The sequence below is a fragment of the Polypterus senegalus genome, chromosome 7, assembly GCF_016835505.1.
Source record: "Polypterus senegalus isolate Bchr_013 chromosome 7, ASM1683550v1, whole genome shotgun sequence".
In the NCBI taxonomy this organism is placed as follows: Eukaryota; Metazoa; Chordata; class Cladistia; order Polypteriformes; family Polypteridae; genus Polypterus; species Polypterus senegalus.
In genome coordinates this window covers 10,434,608-10,455,591 of record NC_053160.1, presented here as the reverse complement: position 1 = coordinate 10,455,591, position 20,984 = coordinate 10,434,608, and the positions used below count along the sequence as shown (strand labels likewise).

General features: G+C 37.4%; 1 protein-coding gene across 1 annotated transcript in view; it reads right to left on the bottom strand.

Annotated features, from left to right (window-relative positions):
• The window catches only part of uba6 (ubiquitin like modifier activating enzyme 6), a 123,280-nt gene that overhangs the window by 62,477 nt on the left and 39,819 nt on the right, over nt 1-20,984 (bottom strand). The window contains exons 7-13 of the mRNA XM_039758221.1: nt 16,371-16,451; nt 13,461-13,583; nt 11,204-11,327; nt 8,569-8,672; nt 6,941-7,003; nt 6,690-6,766; nt 1,635-1,701 (exon numbers count right to left, since the gene is read on the bottom strand). Coding sequence (XP_039614155.1) covers nt 1,635-1,701; nt 6,690-6,766; nt 6,941-7,003; nt 8,569-8,672; nt 11,204-11,327; nt 13,461-13,583; nt 16,371-16,451 — 639 coding nt within the window. The remainder of the gene's footprint in view (nt 1-1,634; nt 1,702-6,689; nt 6,767-6,940; nt 7,004-8,568; nt 8,673-11,203; nt 11,328-13,460; nt 13,584-16,370; nt 16,452-20,984) is intronic.

Here is a 20,984-nt window from a genome sequence, read left to right as displayed (position 1 = left end):
GACAATTCCTTGCCTGGATGGGATTCTATAATCAAAAGATGTGGATGGATATGTGTCCAGCAACCAACCTGGCTAGGAGGCCATAATGGAAGGACAGAGGGAGGCTGCTTCCTAAGGCCATATATTTCCCTTATACACAAGGTGGCAGCATCCCTCTGGTTGAAGTCCCATTTATTTGTAAACCAGCAAGGCATACTGGGAGTTGTAGTCCTGATTGGCAGCCCTGCAAGGGAATACTGCCGCTGCTTTGGGTGGCTTCCATCTGGCCTGACATGTAGTGCTATGACACCAGAAGTTCTCCTGGGTCCAACATAAAAGACGCTGCATCCTCTACATCACTGAGTCAGATTCAGGAGGCAGCAGATGTCACTCGTGGAGGAGTGTTGATGGAAGGAGACAGAAGATGACCAATTGTGCATTATTATTATTATTATTATTATTATGCTGGACTGATTGAGCCTTGTAAAGAAATCATTGTACATTAAAATACCTTTTATTATACCTGAAATTGTGTTTGGTTGGGTTGTGTAGGGTGTTTAGTGCACTGGTGGACATTGTTTGTACTGTAACATTTTATAACAATAAATGTCACTTTATGAAATCTCTTTTTTTTTTTTGGTTAATGAGGAGGAAAACCAGGGATGTTTGTGTAATTTTTGGACATGCAGAGGTTATCAGTACAAAAAAGCATCTACAGTGCTATCTGAGAAAAATCAAATCAAATGCTATAGTATTAGACTGCACTGGATGAAGAAAGAGAATGGATCTAGTTGTATTTGACATAAATGTGATTTTAAAGGTATTAAATAAAAAATAACATTTTCTTTATACTTGTATTTCTCATGGCTATAGACTAAATGTAATCATTTTAAGATTCTAACATTTAATACAAAAAAGCTGAAATAAATTACTATATTTTATAATAATCAGCAGTGCTACCTACCCGTGTAAGACAGGTTGAAAACTAAATAATCAACACACACCTCAGCATTAACGATTGCAGTGCACCGTGCAATGCGCAAGTCTCTGTTACTTGCCATTTGGTATGGGATTCTTAAAAGCAGTGTTAATGCTTGTGATGCACAATTTGTTGGAATTACAAATGCAAAGTATTTTACTATTAAAAATGTTTGTGATGTCCCATCTTTTGGAATGACAGAGGCATAGCAAGTGGATGGACACACAGACACTTATCCTTTTATTAAGGTGGATTTATATTTTACTTAATAAGGTACTCATAATTATTTCATGCTATCAGTGTCAAGTGTTATACATTCAGAAGCAAAGGACTGATACTGGGATATATCAGACTGTAGTCAATTATATGTTATTATAAGTCTCCTATTCATGCAAAATACATTAGTTACATGACAGCGATTAGCATTTGGCTACTGAATTAAGTACATGAATTTCACAATAAATTGGAGGTAAACCCAGATGTGTTTATATAGGCTCACCTCTACACCTGCTGGCTTTATTATTATTCCAAAAAAGGTTAACTTGTATCATCAGACAAATCAAAATTTTAAATTTCTCAAGAGTTACTTCAAAACTAATCAAATGAAGATTTCTTTTAACTATAACATTTTTCAGAATAAAATTAAAAATTTCTGTTATTCAAAAAAAAAACTCACTTTGTTCATTAAAGACATGTTGACATCTTCTGTTAGTTTTAACATAATATCTGCGTCTTGAAGGCACCTACAGAAATAAAATAAATTTGCTTTGTTATCCATAAATTTATAAGCACATTTTTTATTAAGACCAGTTCATCAAAAAACATTTTCAAAATAAACCTTTTTGAAAAAAAAAAGGAGAATAACTAAGTTCAGCTCCCATTTGGTGCACATGTAATAAAAGTCTAATGAAAAGTTGTTATATTAGGGTCATTATCAATACATGTACTTGCATATCTTATTCAAGTTGTGTAGCACTACTCTTTAATTCTCAACAACGATGTGCTGGTGTACATTTGTAATAAAAATACCCTTAAATGTAATAAAATGCTATTTATACTCCGCTATCCACTGTAAAAAAACACACTGTTCCAGTGTGGTGCTGTGGTGTCACTTGCTGCACTCGGGTCCCAATCCAGGTGGTTCATCGTGCGGTGGGTGCGGCAACATGCTATCAGCAAATGCTGCCAACCTCTCTCTATTATTGCAGCATTAAAAAAATTGGGAGTGGTCTCCCCTCGACTTTCTCATATACTCAGATATGGGGAAGGATATTTGAAGAGTAAACCGTAAGATAATGATGATATTTTTATATTATGTACATTAAAGAACCATCGACATCAAATCAAATTAATAATAATAATATTGAACAATTTATAAAGGTAAAGTTGAATAAATCGGACTCTGCAGCTGCATGAATAAAAGGTAAAGTACCACTTCCGGTTAACGGAAATTGCCCAAAAGTTGATAGAAATCTGTGTTTTGTACCTAATACTTGAATGCAAAATTTGGTTGACCTAAGTGACAGTGTACTCATGTACTCAAGTTTACATACACACAGACATAATTCCAAAAATGGTATTTTCGGACTCAGGGAGGTCTAAAATGTCGAGATTCATCAAAATCTCGAAATCGAATTTTTGGACGATTGCAAAACTTTCCCAACGAGAAAGTAAATCAGACTCAGGGAGGTCTAAAATGTTGATAGTCATTAAAATCTCAAGGTCGAATTTTTGAACGATCACAATACTTTCCCTATACTCTGTACACGAGAAAGTAAATACTGTATAAGTACTGTATGTATACTTCAAACTTGTAACATCTAGGTGTGAATAACACATTCAAATACTACCAATCTGAGCCTTGGTAAACAAGACATGCTCTTCTGCTTTCCCCAAGATTTTGTTATAGATTTGTTTCTTTTAAACAATGGCTAAAAATTTCTACATTCATTAATGTATCATTTATAGACTGTAATCAGCAAAAAACTTAAGCAAAATTATAATGAAGCATTTATTTTTTTGTGTTCAAATAAACTGAAAATATTTTTTTAGACTAGGAAAACAAAGAAGAGTGATTGACTTCTGAAGAACATATTAGGTTACTGAGTACACAAACACAACGTTCGGTGTGTTGTTTCAAAAAAGCTGAAACAGATCTTAATTTTCTGAAATATAGGCCATATATGTTGAATCAAAGGTGTCCACTCCTCTATTCTGAGCATAATCCTTAACAGGAACCAAGAGAAGTAAGGAAGTGGACCACTCACTTCAAGTCATGGTCTTCCAGAGACTATTAATGTGCAAAAACTTATACCCTCTTTCAGATCTGTAGAGTTGGAGTCAGAAGTAATCATTGGGTTACTGGAGTTGGTACTGACTCTGACTAAAATGTACTGACTGCAACTAAGTTTAAATTGTAATACAATGTGTTAAAATTTCCAATTTCATACACTGATTTGATTAACATATTTTATCTTTTAGATTTTTGATGAAAATACAGCTTCTTTTTAAAATTTGTACTGTATGTGTAGTCTTATATTTAATGTTATTCTGTGTTTGCAACACTGCTATAGCCTTTAAACCCAACTTAACAAGTTACAGTGCTGTAAAGTAGCCTGATGACTCATGCTGGAAGTGATGAAGTGCCCTGTATGTTGCTCACTTTTAATCAACACAGTAAATATATTAACCTAATTATGAATAGAGGAGTCAGAGGTACCAGAAACTGAGGAGTTTCCTTTACTACACTATTGGCACGTAGACTTATTTTGCTAAACTGGAAGAATCCTAACTCTCCTCTTTTAAGTCAGTGGGTAACTGATGTTTTATATTGTTTGAAATCGGGAAAAAAACTAATTCTCATTTAGATGATCTGTGCAGAACTTTTTCAAAACCTGGCAGGATCTGATCAGTAACATTTTTAGAATACGCTCTTAAAGCACTGAGGAAGCAGATTCTCTTGCCATTAATTTTTCTTCTTCATTTATCTTTATCCACCTATTAAACTCATCAGTTTATTTAGTTTTACTAGCTTTAAGTTTTACTCCGTTGGTCATGCTCTCTTTCTCAGGGGTTGGGGTTGATTTGTTTTCAATCATATTTTTTGCAAAAATTTCTCTATTTGTATGGAATGATTACAATAAAATCAATAAAATTAAAAAATAAATAAATAAATAGATTGAGGAGTTGGAGATGGAGTGTAACAACTCCACAGCCCTTGTCCCTTTGTCTCTTCAAAATCTAGGGTCATCCAAACTGCTTAAACATAAGTAGCTCACCTCAACTGTAGCCCGTAAGCTTAAGGATACCTTTTTTTCTAAAATCTTAACAGTATGCATACACTTAGGTTCGCCCACTCTTCCCAAACTATACAGCGTCAAGTGTTCGCCCACTCTTCCCAAACTATACAGCGTCAATGTATATAAATTACGCAATCTGAAGTTATTATCTCAACATGGTCATACTGTGAAAGACAGTACTGCATCATCTTTAAGGCATACAGTATGAGTTTTTATATGATTTGAATAATTGGGAAATTTAGGCCATCTTTTAAAACCCTTCACTTCTTTATCACGTTGCACAAAAATCTGTAACTTCTCACATAAAAAGTGTGGCACAGAATTTTGTAATGCAAATAGGGGACTTGTAATGCAAAGAGAGGACTTTGTAAAGTATTTTTATTACTATTCGGTTTGTTATTATTTTCTCTCTTCTTCTCTTTTTAACTCTTATGCCTCCTACTGAGTCGACTGCACCTTCAATTTCGTTGTTCCTTTGTAAAAGTGACAATGAAGATCTATCAATCAATCTGTCTATCTAAACTTTCCCTTTATCTTCTCTCTAAAATAAACATCATCAACAAGGAAAATATTAGCAGAGTTTGGGACAAAAAAGTTTTTTTGACAGATAGGAATCCTAAATAAAACAAAACAAGGAGGAGGAATAACTAAGCTGAAATAAGATTTAAGTCTTACATTTGTAAATGCTATATGTTAATTTTTACGTGGGGTGTTCAATTATAAACAGGAATTTGAATGCTCTGTTCTTATAAATAGTGCAAGGTAGACCTGACGTATTGGACAAACACATGCATATATGAACTTGTCATTAGTACTGTTAGCTTCTCTATCCCCCTCTTCCTGTCAGTTGTAATCAACATATCGGAGCAGGAGGTACACAGTAGTGTTGCGCAGCACTTTATTATTCAATTTTTGACAAATGAAGGAGTCATTCCATCTCAGATTTATTTGAGACTTAAACAGTTTGGGGATGAGTGCCTCTCTCAGTCTAGAGCACAGGTGTCGAACTCCAGGTCTGGAGGGCCACAGAGGCTACAGGTTTTCATTCTAACCATCTTCTTCATTAGTGACCTGTTTTTGCTGCTAATTCTTTTGCTTTAGTTATAATTAACTTGACTCAGACCCTTAGTTGTCTCTTTTTCTTTAATTAGCAGTCAAACAATATTGAGACACAAAACAAGCTGCCACATGACCAGCTCACCTGTGCCTGTCATCACACAATATCTGAAAATAAAGAAAATTGAAGGTCTCAGTAAGGCTGATCTCTCAGGTCACCAAAACGTTTGACAAACAGAAAATCAACAGTTTTGGAAATGTCTGCTGTGGCAGAATGAGAGCAGCAACAAACAACAAAATTAAATAACAGACTTAATTAATTAACAGCAAGAATCGGCTTCTCATTATTAGATTGGTTGGAGTGAAATTGGTTGGAGTTTGAAATCCTAGTTTAGCTGCTCATCTGTTGGCTCGTTTCACATCCTATTTCTGTTTGACTGCCATTTCATGAAGAAATGAATCAATTTAGAGGACTGAATCCTTAAAAACAGGGCTATTAAAATGAAGGGAAAAGGAGTTAATTAGCAGTGAAAACTGGTCAATAATTAGGAAAAAGGTCAGAATGAAAACCTGCAGCCACTGTGGCCCTCCAGGCCTGGAGTTTGACACCCCTGGTCTAGAGTGTATGATTGGTGCAAGTCATTCAGAGACGGACGATCATCTCTTCGGCCCACTTAAGGAATTTATAGGTGGGAAGAAATTCAAGCCGAATGAGGAGGTTATTGACACTGTGCAAGAATGGGTCAACATGCAGTCAAAAGACTTGTACTCTTCTGGGGTTAAGAAGCTTTATGAGCATTGGAACAAGAGTATTGCAGTGGCAGGAGACTACATAGAAAAATAGTGTGTAAGTCGTTTCATTGTATTCAATAAATAAAGCATAGCTCAAAAATTCCTGTTTATATTTGAACACCCCTCGTATAATGCTCTTCCTACAAATGAACAATCTTATATATATACGTCAACATGCGTAAGTGTGTGTGTCTGTTTGTCAGGCCCGGAAGTGCGAGGCTACAGCATGAAGCTAAGAGAGCCGGCAAGGTGGCCCCAAGTTAACGAGTCAGAAGAAGAACAAAGTACGAGGCTACAGCATAAGGCTAACAGAAAGTGACTCAGTCACCAAAGTGAAACTCACTTAGCCGCTGATAGACAAGTGGGGCGAGCACGTCCACAAAATGAAACTCTGCATTTCAATTTTATTTTGACGATTTCAATAGTTGCTACGAGCCCAGGCTTTTTACAGTACGGGCTTACACAGCTAGTTTGATTATAATAATGTCTAATATTTCATATGGAAGTCTACTGTAGTTGGTAAAAAAAAAAAAATGAAAATTAAATCAAGGTAAAGATCAAATTGTATCATGCAAAGTAATTACCCTATTCGCGGCATCCGCTGGTGTTGTTCCTGAAATTTGCTCAGTGCTAAAAAGGCAGCATGCAACTGCAGAGGTGCCTGAAAAATAAACAGAAAAGAATCTTTACTACAAAGACACTGAAGAAACTGCACATATTATTAAAAGGAAGATTTTAATGTGAGAAAACAAAAAATGCAAAAGACCCAATTGTTTAAATTCATGAACTAATACTTTTTCGGGACTGTGACATTCATGCAATTCTGACTTCTTACCTCAGGTTTGCTGAAATCGGCTATAAGGCAACTAGGGTTTGAAAGCTGCTTCTCCAAACTTTCCTGTAAAACACAAGAAATTACTATTCTCTTATTACTCTCCACTCCCCTCTATCAGGTTATACTAATATCTAGAATTTACATTTTCCGGCTCCATGTATTGGGTTTTGTCAAAGATGTGGACTAACTACTTCAGATCAATAATACATGACAACAACACAGAAAGGCATTACTCAGTGACTCATGGATTCGGCTACCTAGGTTGGAAGTCAGCATCTAGTCATCGTTTGTGTAGAGTTTTCATGTTCTTTTTCTGAGTTTTCCTTCTGCATTCCCAAATTCACTCAGGTTGGGTAACTCGGTGGCTGTAAATTGGAACCACATGGGTGCTGCAATGGACGTGTGCTCTACCCAATTTCCTTTCTCGCACTGAAGATGACAGAAAAGGCTATGTCCACCACACCTCTAAACTGGTATAAGTGGGTTCCAGATTGCCATGTTATGTTAGGTCACAGTTTCAAGTGTAACCACTGTGTGCATATAGCGTAAGTTTCAGGATACTAGATAAGGTACTCGTACTCCAGGATATATTAGCCAATAGAGTAGCTATTTCTAATGCTAAAACAAACAGTACTGTTCGCAACTGTGGTGTAAGTGTCAATTTAAAAACAATCTATTATGTACATATTTTAGTGTTTCCAAATAAACAAAATTGTACTTGGGTGGATGTGTTACAAAGGTTAAAGATACACTTCTTTGTATAGTTTAGTTTGTTTCTCGTGTAAAAGCAGACATCATTTTTATTCTTGACTAAATAACTTTGTTTTACATAAGTAAATACAGACAAATAATATTTAAATTGTTCCCTAATGCACTTTACATCTGAAACAACTCAATTATTATAATGAAAATACTGTCCATGATTAACTTTTTCACACCATAACATATGAAATAATTTTAGTCTTAACTTTAACTTAACGTCCTTATGAATTTGCCATTGCGTAGTGTTTGGCAGTTCTGCTTCTGTAACCCTGGATTCATTTCAGGCCTAGTTGCTAACTGTGTGGATAGTGTTTGCATGTTCTTAAATAGATACTGTGGAAGCCGGCCCGGACACAGACAGGCGGACATGTTGAAGTCACCTAACACACGTTTATTATTGTACTTCATATTTACAACTGCACACAAAACCCCTACAAGTCCAAAGTCCTGGCCAACACAAAATGCCTCACTTCCTTCAGGTTGCCTCCTTGTCTCTCCTCCCGAGCTCCGTCCTTCTCCACTCCCGACTCAAGCCAACGAACAGAGGGAGGCGGCCCCTTTTATAGTTACCCAGATGAGCTCCAGGTGCCTACCGACAATCTTCCGCCGGCACTCCCCAGTGTGGCGAAAGTGCCGGCTGTGCAACCGGAAGCACTCCGGGTGTCCCCGATCCTCTTCCCCCCCAGCACTTCCGGGTGTGCTCTACCTACTCAAAGTTAAACTGTTCCAGGTATGATATACAACATGTCCCCATAAGAGAAAAGAGAAACAGTAATACATGAAGTTATTTTAACAAGACTGGTAAAGCTGAAGAAATTTGGTAGCCAAAAGTGCAATTAAACTGTTGTCATGGGACTAATACTTACAAAGCACACAGTCTTAGGAGTTTTGATCTGACAGACAATTCCTCCATGAGTGTAATCTTCAAGATCTGATGTATCACCAATGCTAAATGAGTAAGGGGACAGCACTAAAAGAGAGAAATGAAAAACAGTGCATTAATTTTTGATTTAACTTTTTTTTTTTTTTAAATTATGAAAATAATATAAACTATCCAGAAACTGAACCATCAGAGTTAACAAAAAATGAATATCTTATGACACCACCTTTATTCATGCATGTATGTACAGTATTTACTTATTGAAATGATGAGTTATTTGTAATTTAAATCAATAATGTTATTTTTATAGAACAACTTATAATAGGTGGGCGGCAGGTTGGTGCAGTGGTAGCACTGCTGCTTTGCAGTAAGGAGACCCGCGTTTGCTTCCCAGGTCCTCCCTGCGTGGAGCTTGCATGTTCTCCCCACGTCTGCCTGGTTTTCCTCCGGGTGCTCCGGTTTCCTCTCACAGCCCAAAGACATGCGGGTTAGGTGCATTGGCGGTCCTAAATTGTCCCTAGTGTGCGCTTGGTGTGGGTTGCCCTGCCCAGGATTTGTTCCTGCCTTGTGCCCTGTATTGGCTGGAATTGGCTAAAGCAGACCCCCGTGACCCTGAATATAGCGCGTTGGAGACTGACTGACTGACTTACAATAGTCAACACCATTTAAACATTCTTTACAAATGCAAAAGTTATTTACATTTGAATGTTTCTAAAACTGGAAAGCAGATAGGTTGGAACACAGGAAGAAACACTTTACTGATGCTTTGTTTTTTAAGTGTTATGAAGACCAAAAGAAGCCTTTGTTAAGGTCTTGTTAACTGAGAGTAAATAAGTAATAGATGCATTTTTGCAGTCCCTAAAGTAAAGTGTTGCCTAATGTTCTTTATGCTTTTGTTCTACTTTATTACTGTGTATTTCTAATACCTAGCATTTTGTGATCATTTTCTGTATAATGTCTTTAGAAGACAAGTTATAACTGAGACATCCTGAAACTTCTATTAACTAGATGCACAGGAATTCTTCGCTGTGACCCCAACCCTGCCAAATGCAAAGCTGTCCTTTCAATACTCTGTGATGTCAGAAGCGTGGATGTAGTTGTATGAGTCTCTAAATATCAGAGACAAGGACGGGCAGAATTTATTAGCCTCCAGGTTTAGAACCATGAGCACCACTTCGCCCTCCAGGAAGAAAGACTGGGGGTGGTGAGAGACAAGTTTTTGATTTATGAGTCCACACAAAATCTGCCTGGGACAGGACCACAAGCGAAGTAAGCTATATAAAGTCAGGCTATAATTTGGTGAAGAAAGCAAACGAAAGCTGACTAGAGATAAAGGAGGCTTTGATGTAACTGTAAGATTAAGTGCTGTCTGAGAGACAACATCTAGAATTATCAGGTGTTATGGTTTGAATAGGCACATTTCCATTTTGCTTTTCTTAATGGCACACTTTTCTTTATATATAATACGCTACCGTGGCTGTCTGTTTGTCTGTCCAGGATTTTAAATTACCTGTAACTTGCAAACCGTTTGACCTATTGACCTGAAATTTGATACACATATATTATGTGAAGTCTACTATCCGCTTTTGGGGTGATGATTGACCTCCAAGGTTATTCCTCTTTTTATTTTAATTTTATTGTAGAATCAACTCTCGGCAGTGGCCAGCAGGGCGACCGTGTGGTACATGGGTACAGGCGCCGTTCTCATTCCCTACCACCTTCACCGTCACTTCCTCTACCTCTTCATATCTTAAATCATTCTGGAGGCAGATTGAAGACTTCAGTGCCAGTTTAAGTGAAAAATGAAAGAAAACGTACTAAATAATTGCAACACAAACACTGACTTAATCAGTTTTAACGTGAAAAGATGCCAACGAAAGAAGAGAAGAAGCGGGCTGCTAGGGTGGAGAAAAGAAGATCTGCTCAGGAAGCAGCAAGTGCAAAAACAAATGTTATAGAGAGAGGATGAAAACTAGGAATGCTCAAGTTAAGTGTATTCACTGCATGTTATCATGCAGTGCACTGTTACTGGGATGATGATATTTAAAGATTAAAATTTATTCAGCTTGCTTTCCCGTTTCTACGTTTTATTTATTTATTCTATTTTACTGCCGGGAGTTCAGAAAACTTTTTTCTCAGTTAAGTCAATCAGGTTGAGGGAGAGAGAGGACACTCACGATCTATTGTAGCAGTCATTCCTGAGTAAAGTCTTAAGGTACTGCATGAAAGTCCTAAATGCAAGTGCACTGCAACTGGGAACTATATAATAATACTACTTCTAATAATATATTTATATTGTGCATTTGCAATGCTCAAGGCGCTTATATTTCTGAAGGTTGGCAAGTGTAAGAACAGATAAACAGGAGTAGCAAAAGAAGTGTATCATATAACTGTAATCCACGGGAAATTTGAAATGGGGTTCATGTTTTAAGGAGAGGCCCTAAAAGCTCTTCATCTACATTAAAATACCTGGAGCTATAAAACAGCAAGCAGGACCAATTTGATTTTATAGTGCGATAAAACACCAGGAAATGCGCAGACCCTCAAAGATACTTTATTAGACTAATCTTGTTCAGCAAAAAGTAAGTAATTTTTAAACAAGAATTAAAATAATCTTAAACCCTCTATTTGATGGGTGTTCCCATTGAGCTCTGACATTCCATTAACTTCTTTAAAGGTTACAGTCTGTCCAGATTGAAGACCATGAGTCCTGTTTTCAAGGCATGTAACAATACCAGGATTTGCCTAGAATTAAAAATGAAAAAACAAGAACACACAATCAAACGTTTTTTCGACAATAACATGTTATCATTTATTCATAAAATACTAGCAAACCCCAGCTGAGTAACTCTCTGTCTATCACTTCACATAGTTCTCTGATTTTCATATCTGTTGGTCAAGATTGAAACTACACAGAAAAGGTGAAACTTGTTTATAATTCTGACTACAAACACCGGTGTATGAATACTGCAAATATATGTATATAGCTTTTCTCATATAAGAATTGAAAAATGCAATAAAAGATACAAATCAAAGTCCTGCATCCTGCCAAACACTAATGATGATACAGGACTGAGACTATGAAGCTAATCTTTAAAATAACTAATATGAGAACCACAATAAACAATATCTGTCAATATTACTTGAGGAAAAATATAACAAAGTTCAAATTCTACTGTTTAATTTACACAATTCCCTAACACCAAAGTTAATATAGTCCAGGTGGGATGTTGTGTCTAATAGTGTGATTTCATCAAAACTTTTGTTACATGAGTCAAACATTATTAGCAGATCACAATTCCATGTTGAATTATTCAGAGAGGCTCATAAATGAGGATGATCAAAAGGTATCAGGGTTTAAAATACACCTTTATCTATTGTGAATTTAAAATATTATGACTCGCCCTCCTTTCATTCATATAATTCAAATGAATTTAATTTTACATAAGACCATTCCATTTTCAAGTCTAGAACAGTGTTTTCCAAACCAGATGCTGCCACGTTCCACTTGAGGATCTGCGCAGCCCTACTGAGGTTGATGTTTTTGCACGTTTGCAAGTTGTGAATATGAAAGCAGCTTTTAGTCGATACGTAAGGGAACACACACACACAGACACAAAAGAAAACTGGGAAAATGTATCCCTCAAAAAAAAAAAAAAACATAGTGCCTGGATCTGTGCCTCTGTGCTGAATTCCTGGAGGGGATTTGGCAGAAAAAAAAGACAGAAAATCTCTGACCTAGAGATATCACGTAACATTTGTTGACACGTGTGGCAATAGTCTGCTGTAGTTAAGTATTTACTAATCTGTAGTTTTTTTTCTTTATAGTCATTCTGGTGTGTGTTCAGACCTGTGTGTGTGTATTTATTTAATTACTTATCTACCTATTTATGTGTGTACATATTTATTTATTTATTTAAAAAACCTCTGCAACAACCCAAATTTTCCCCCTGGGTACAAATTCAGTTTGTTCGTTCTTTCTCTTCAGTTTGTTTTTTTAACATCTGTAGATATAACTATATGAATAAGTAGGAAGAGTATTAATAAAATGGCACATCACACTATGGCGCTCTGCCCCCTGCTTACATTGCTCGCCCACCCCCGGGTTTGGTTAACTGGATATACAATTTAAAGAAATTGTTATTTTCATGGCAATTGTTACATATGCATTATTTTCACTTTTACTTTAAAAGTTCAGCAAAAACATTATTTAAAATTAACTTTTCTTCAAGACCGCATTGAATTTTGATTCCGTGTTTGGACTTACATTGTGAGAACGCAGCGTATAACTGCCCGCGAGTCAATTTAGTTTCTTTATCTCTAACAAATTGCCCGACTTTTTCAAATGTTTGTTCCTACTCTTTCTTCTTCGCTTAGTTGTTGATAAAATCTATAACAGCTGAAAGCACAGGAAGTGTGCCTGACAAAAGCATTCACACTACTGAGAGGTTAGATGACCGTGGTCTTGTTTGAAAATGGTTGTAAGTAGGGCGTGACTTGAAAGAATCTCATGGTAAAAGTCTACGTCTCACAGGACTTCATTCCAAAAAGTTTCTCAAAAAGTCATGTCTTGTCCCAAGATTTTTTAATTATAATAGAGCGATATAACACAATTGCTATTTAAAAAAACACGGCTAACTGTTTAATTATTAATGGGTTAAAAAATGTAAACATAATACCATATAGCCATTGTTAATTACATGTATTTATTCATTTTTTGTACATTTGTAAATCAAAGTGCACTATATACTGTAATAACACATTAAATGCAGCTGTTTATGTATTGACAAGCAGCACCTCCATATTTTTATGCACTTTACTCTACATCCATATTATCAGCAACGACTCTTCTGTTCTTTATATTAAATAGTACTTTACCTTAGTAATACTCTGTACAAATATTTCTTTCACTTCTTCCCCATTGGGATCAGAAACTTCAAAATGGTCGCCAAAATCACAAAAGATGCGTGCACATATCCCATAGACATCAGAGCTGATAAACTGTGCATTAGATAATACAATGGAAACATTTATCAAATTATAAAGGACATTATGATTTATGTATACTGTACAATTTGGGAATGAAATTACAAAAGCTTATTTGGTTAAACAGTTTTTGAATCCATATACCAAACATTATCAATAAAATAACATGCCTCAAGCAAAGTGGAAAAAGAGTAATAAAAAAAAAAAAAAATCAAATTCTCTGAAGTTTACAACCATAAAAAGTATTACTTGAGCTGTGAATGGGAAAAACAAATCTCCAAATGAAAAGGTCTCTGAATTTTAACATATTTTACACATTTAAAATATAGACTGGAACTGCCCAATATTTTAGTATATTCTACCAGAGACTTACAGAACACAACCTATTAAGCTAAAAATTAAAAACACACTACAGTTTGAGTATCTCTAATCTGAAATGCCTGAGACCAGAAGTATTTCGGAAATTTGTCATTTTGGAATATTTGCATATACATGATGTGATATCTTGGAGATATATACGTGATCAGCTAGGAAAATTGGAGACACGTGTGATCAACTGGGGAAATGCAGCAAAACCAGGTAAATGACAGCTCACGTGAATAATAATTAATATCACTAAGCCATTATTATAATGTGCTTTTATGTGACATATGTCTCAAAACCTACGAGAATTGGCCAACAGGTCAGAATTATCTAGGCCAATCTTCACTCCATCATGCCCACCACGCTCAAAGCCATTAACTGACCGATGAGGAACTACATTCAGTTTTCGTATAGTGTGAGTGTACATATATAAAAAATAACATGTTTTTGCCAATAATAAAAAAATTACAACATAAAAAGGCAATCTGCAGCAACGTCTGATTTTCAGAATGTAATCAGAGCAATTTACTGCACGCATAGTGAAATAAGGGCATCTAGCAACAAAGAAACTGCTCTTGTTTACCATAAGCAATGAAATTCCATTAACGCACAAGCCATCTAATACACATATGAGAGTTTTATAATTCTGATTTTTTTTTTTTGGGCATGCACATATTTTTTTTACATTCTCAAATCCAAACAAAGTTTTATAAACAAGACTCCTGGTGGGGAATTTTCCACATGTTCTGTAATATGCTTTTTTTCTATGAGTGCTACACAGCATATGTCCCACATTGCAGAGCTTCATGGGAGAAGATAGTCAATCATGTGATGGTGCTTCATGGCTATTGCTGCTTCACCAGGGACCCCAAACACTGGTCATCTATTGTTTCTCCTGGCTTTATGCCACTTCACAAGGCACAAACCATAACTCCTCAACCCAGCCATCAATCATGTGTCTTAGCTTTGTGGTGCTTAATGCTTTATGGTGAACCATACATTAGACCCTATGCCACTCCCTCCCAGTCAAAATGAGGAAATCCATTTGGAATCTGCACAAACATTGTTCACAGCCGCTCAGCAATAAAAATAATTTGAGACAACACAGGTGGTGTCCAGAGATGGGTAGCAACGAGTTACATTTACTCTGTTACGTTTACTTGAGTAACTTTTAAAAAAAAAATTGTACTTCTAAAAGTAGTTTTACTGCACCATACTTTTTACTTTTACTTGAGTACATTTGTGAAGAAGAAACGCTACTCTTACTCCACTACATTGGGCAACACTCGACTCGTTACTTTTTTCCATTTATACATTAAACTATATTTTTGCAAGAGAGAAGTTGCCAGTGGATCTACTGCATGACTGTTTCACCAATCAGACGTAGCCATGCAGTCACATGACCACACACAAACTTCCTGCATCTTGCAACCTGTGACAGACTTTTTTATTTATGCGGGGCTCCTGTTCACTGCTAATCGGTCACAGCTACACTGCAAGAACCAGATCATCGTTCCCAACCCTGCCTTTCATGTCTTTTAACCTCATGTCTCTTCTCCTTTTCCTTGATTTCCCCTTCTTTTTTGTGCTGACCCGTATATATACACTCCCATCTTCGTGGGCCTTAATCACATGACGCAGGAAGCCAATAAATCAATTGAGAACGATCGGACCGCACGTGCAGGTGCAACATGCTCTAACTACCTTATTAACTCCTCATGGTTGTGCAATTGCGCCCACAGAGAGTGACGCGGCTTTATGGATTTGAAACCGGCCTAAGACCCGCTACACCTCAAAGTGCAGATGCAGTATTATACTGTCAGCGTACAGGATATCTCATCATTGTAAGTAGTTTGCACTGTTCAGATATCCATGTTACCTACTGTAGGTATTGGCTTCAAAACCTTTGTTGTGAAAAACTGAGATTTGGAACTTTGTGTTATTTGTGCATCTTTATTTTGTAAAGATGTGATTTATTTTTACTCATTTTTTTATTTTATTATTTGGAAATAGCAGAATTTCCACATTATTTTATATTTTTGTCTGTCTTATTACAACATTTCTAAAAACAAATCATTTATTATGTTCAAACAGTTACTCAGTACTTGAGTAGTCTTTTAACTAAGTACTTTTTTTTACTCTTACTTTTGAGTAAGTTTTTGGTGGACTACTTTTTACTTCTACTTGAGTAATATTATTTTGAAGTAACGCTACTCTTACTTGAGTACAATTTTTGGCTACTCTACCCACCTCTGGTGGTGTCATATCAGAGCCCAAAACTTTTTGGATTTTTGGAGCATTTCAGATTTGGAATACTCGGCTTTTATCACAAAATTTACCTAAATTTAAAAATTACTTTATTTGCCCATTAATAGTCTATGTTACGCTTTGTGAAATGTACTTTAAAAGGACACTTTGTAAATAGACATAGAATCAAACCTTAATAGGAGGCTGCTGTAGGCGACAAAAATCATTGATCTTCTTTTGCAAAGAAATCCTGGTATCTGTTAAAATCACACACTAAAAGAAAAAAAAATCTAATTACAAGTAGTTATGATGTAAACATAATGTCATCATTGTAACAGAAACAAAATATACATTTCTTAAAAAATATATATATATTAAGTTATCAAAAAATAATACGTTTCCGATTTTCTATTCTACAGTATTTGTAACTGTCAGTCCATAAAATTTAAAAGCAGCTCATTTACAAATTTTATGGAAAAGAAGATTAAAGACATATCACAGGTTTTTCAGGTTCAGTAAGTAACCTATATGGGCAGAGCAGTGGCCCTGAGGCTAGGGATCTGCGTGGTTCGAATCCCGTAAATGCCACAAGTGTCTCTATTCTATCGGGCCCCTGAGCAAGGCCCTTAACCTTTAATTGCTTCGTCCTGGGTATGACGTTAACCTGAATCCAGCCCAACTCGCGGGGTGGTGGCAGGATTGGCACTCCAGCCACTGTAAAAAAAAAAAACCTCATATTGTTCCACTCCAATAGAACAAGTGTGGTGCTGAGGTGTCACCTGTTGCACGGCTGCACTCGGATACCAATCTGGGTGGTTCACCATGTGTGGGGGTGTGGCAACATGTTGTAATCAACGCATGCGCCCAACCTAAGAAACCTTTGCTTGGTGTAAGGAAATCGAAGAAGAAAGCTATAGTTAAAAGGAATGAACCTTTTTTTGGAGTTCAAGTGGAACAAAGAAAGTCATATGCTCATATACTTGACGTGGATGGTTGGTTTCTGCAGGTGCTGAGAGGCTAACATACAGATCCTGATGGCTAATCTGCTGAATTTTCAGTTAAGTTAGCTCCCTTCTTATCAGCAACATTTATAGAAGGCAGAGACAAAAAAATTCTACCACAAACTTTTCACCAAGCATTAATCACTGTTTTTCCTAAGAAAAATAAGGACTTATTACAATGTGCACCATACAGACCAATCTCACTTCTGAATAATGATGTTAAGATACTCTCTAAAGCCCTAGCTAGAAGGACTGAGAAAGTGTTCCCTTCAGTAATATCACAAGACCAAACCGGATTTACTAAAGGTAGACATTTGGCTTCCAATCTTCGATGTCTGTTTAATGTAATATATTCACCCATAAAGTCTAATAACACTCAGGAGATTGCATTATCTTTGGATGCAGAAAAAGCATTTGATATGGTTGAATGGGATTACCTGCTTAAATAAATTTGGGTTTGGCCAGAGATGCTAACATCTTCTTATATAATACACTACCGTAGCTGTACATTTGTCTGTCCAGGATTTTAATTCATCTGTAGCTCGCAAACCGTTTGACCAATTGACCTGAAATTTGGTACACATATACTAATGGGGATGGAAGTGTAGACTCCAGGGTGGTAACAAGAGAAAGAGGAGTAGGGGGCACCCATCATACTCTGAATTTTAAATGAGAAACTGTAGCAGCATAACTAGGGATGAATTGTTGTCTGGTGTATGCCAAAGAAATGTTGTCAATGAAACAGAGACAGAAAAGCTGATGATGACTCAGATAAACCTGATCAAGTGCAAGTGTGATTTACCTAGAGAAGGGAAGACTAATGAAAATTGAAGGGGCTGGTGTAGAAAAAATTAGTTGTTACTGTAAGAGGTGACAGGCTAAAGTGGTTTGGGGCATTTGAAGAGAGAGGCTGAGGATGACTTGATGACAAGTTGTATGTGTCGAAAATGGGCACAACAAAGAAATGGATGGAAGTGTTTAATGATAAAAGATATAACAAACCCAAAGGAGGTTGAGAAAATCAACTAAACTGGATGAACCCAATAAAAGGCATTAAACAGGCTATTGTTCTTTGTGAATAGCTAGGAGATTATGTTGTTCTTTTATTGTAATTTAAATGTCTTTTGCCAAAATTCACCACTTTGTAAGAATATGTGCCAGGAAGTTTCATATGTGAATTTAGTACATTCTTACAAAAGCATGCATATATATATATATATATATATATATATATATATATATATATATTGTGAACGCTGGCCCCGCACAGACAGACGGACATCATATTTTGCTCCCCACACACCGTTTATTTACACTATTTACAACAATATAATCGTCACGTGCACTCACGAACCCCAGTGCCTCTTGCACCGAATCCCCCAAAGTCCAGGGCCCACAGTCTCTGTGCCTTTGTCCTGGCCGCCTCCTGTCCGCTCTCCAGCTCAGTCCTTCTGCCTCCGACTTCCACCAATCACTGGAGGGAGGCGCCCTAAATAATGCCCGGATGAGCCCCAGGTGCTTTGCCTCTAGCCACGCAAGCGTGGCGGAAGTGTCGGCTGTCTTCCTGGCAGCTCTCCGGTGCCACACAAAGTCTTCCCCGCACTTCCTGGTGTGGCGGAAGTGCCGGGCTCCCGGATAATTAGGCACCGGGGCGCCGCCTGGCGGTGGCCACGGGTCCCTACAGGGCTGGGCTTCAAAGCCCTGTACCCGAGGGCCCCTGCCTAACCAGGACGGACGCCCCACTCCGCCTGGAGGAGGCACTCGCCTCCTCCGTCCTCCAAGCGCCCCGCCGGGCTCCAGCCCCAACCGGCAACCGCACGGGATAAACCGGCATTGGGCGCCGCCTGGCGGTGACCACGGGCCCCTACAGGGAAGGGCTTCCATGCCCTCAACCCGTGGCCCCAACAGAACCAGGACGGACGCCTCGGGTCTGGAGGAGGCACAAGCCCTCCTCACGCCCTCCCTGGGCGTCCCGGCCGGGGGCCACAATATATATACATATACACACACACACACACATACATATATATATATATATATATATATATATATATATATACAACATTTATTTATATAGCACATTTTCATACAAGAAAAAATGTAGCTCAAAGTGCTTTACAAAATGAAGAATAGAAAAACAGAAGACACAATAAAAAATGAAAATAAGTCTACATTAATTAACATAGAATAAGTAAGGTCCGATGGCCAGGGTGGACAGAAAAACAAAAAAACTCCAGACGGCTGGAGAAAAAAAATAAAATCTGTAGGGATTCCAGACCAAGAGACCACCCAGTCCCCTCTGGGCAAATATATATATACACTGTGGGCACAATTATTAGGCAAGTGAGTATTTTGACTATATCATCATTTTTAATGCGTATATTCCAACTCCAAGCTGTATTAACTTGAATGCTTATTGGATTTAAGCACGTCAGGTGATGTGTATTTGTGTAATGAGGGAGGGTGTGGCCTAAGGAGATCAACACCCTATATCAAGGTGTGCAGAATTATTAGGCAGCTAGTTTTCCTCAAGCAAAATGGGCCAAAAAAGAGATTTAACTGACTCTGAAAAGTCAAAAATTGTAAAAAGTCTTTCAGAGGGATGCAGCACTTTTGGAATTGCTAAGATATTGGTGTGTGATCACAGAACCATCAAACATTTTGTTGCAAATAGTCAACAGGGTCGCAAGAAACGTGTTGAGAACAAAAGACGCAAATTAGCTGCCAAAGATTTGAGAAGAATCAAACGTGAAGCTACCAGGAACCCATTATCCTCCAGTACTTTCATATTCCAGAGCTGCAACCTACCTGGAGTGCCCAGAAGTACAAGGTGTTCAGTGCTCAAAGACATGGCCAAGGTAAGGAGGGCTGAAACCCAACCACCACTGAACAAGAAACATAAGTTGAAACGCCAAAACTGGGCCAAGAAATATCTGAAGACAGATTTTTTTCAAAGGTTTTATGGACCGATGAGATGAGAGTGACTCTTGATGGACCAGATGGATGGACCTGTGGATCAGTAATGGGCACAGAGCTCCACTCCAACGTGGAGGTGGGGTACTGGTATGAGCTGGTATTTTTAAAGATGAGCTAGTTGGACCTTTTGCATTGAAGATGAACTCAAAATCAACTCCCAAACCTACTGCCAGTTTTTCAAGACACTTTCTTCAAACAGTGATACAGGAAAAAGACCATGATTTTTATGCAGGCCAATGCTCCATCACTTGCATCGAAGTTCTCCATTGCGTGGCCAGCCAGTAAAGGCCTTAAAGATGAAGGAATAATGACATGGCCCCTTCCTCATCTGACCTAAACCCTATCGAGAACTTGTGGGCACTTCTTAAACGCTAGATTTACGGGGGAGAAAAACAATACACCTCTCTGAAGAGTGTCTGGGAGGCTGTAGTCACTGCTCCACAAAAAGCTGATCGTCAACAGATCAAGAAACTGACAGACTCCATGAATGGAAAGGCTTATGACTGTTATTGGAAAGAAGGGTGGCTATATTGGTCATTGATTGATTGATTTATTTTTTTGAAATGTCAGAGATGTTTATTTGTAAATTTTGAGGTGTTTGTTTATTATTCTCACTATAACAGATGAAAATAAACAAGTGAGATGGGAAAATTTTCATTTTTCCTTTAGTTGCATAATAAATCTGCACACTAATAGTTGCCTAATAATTGTGCACATATGTATTCCCCCTGATGATGTTCACACTCACATTTCCGTTGTGAAACATTCAGGTTTCAGGTTTATTAACATTTTGGATTGACTGATAGCACTGTGTTTGTTCCATATTAAA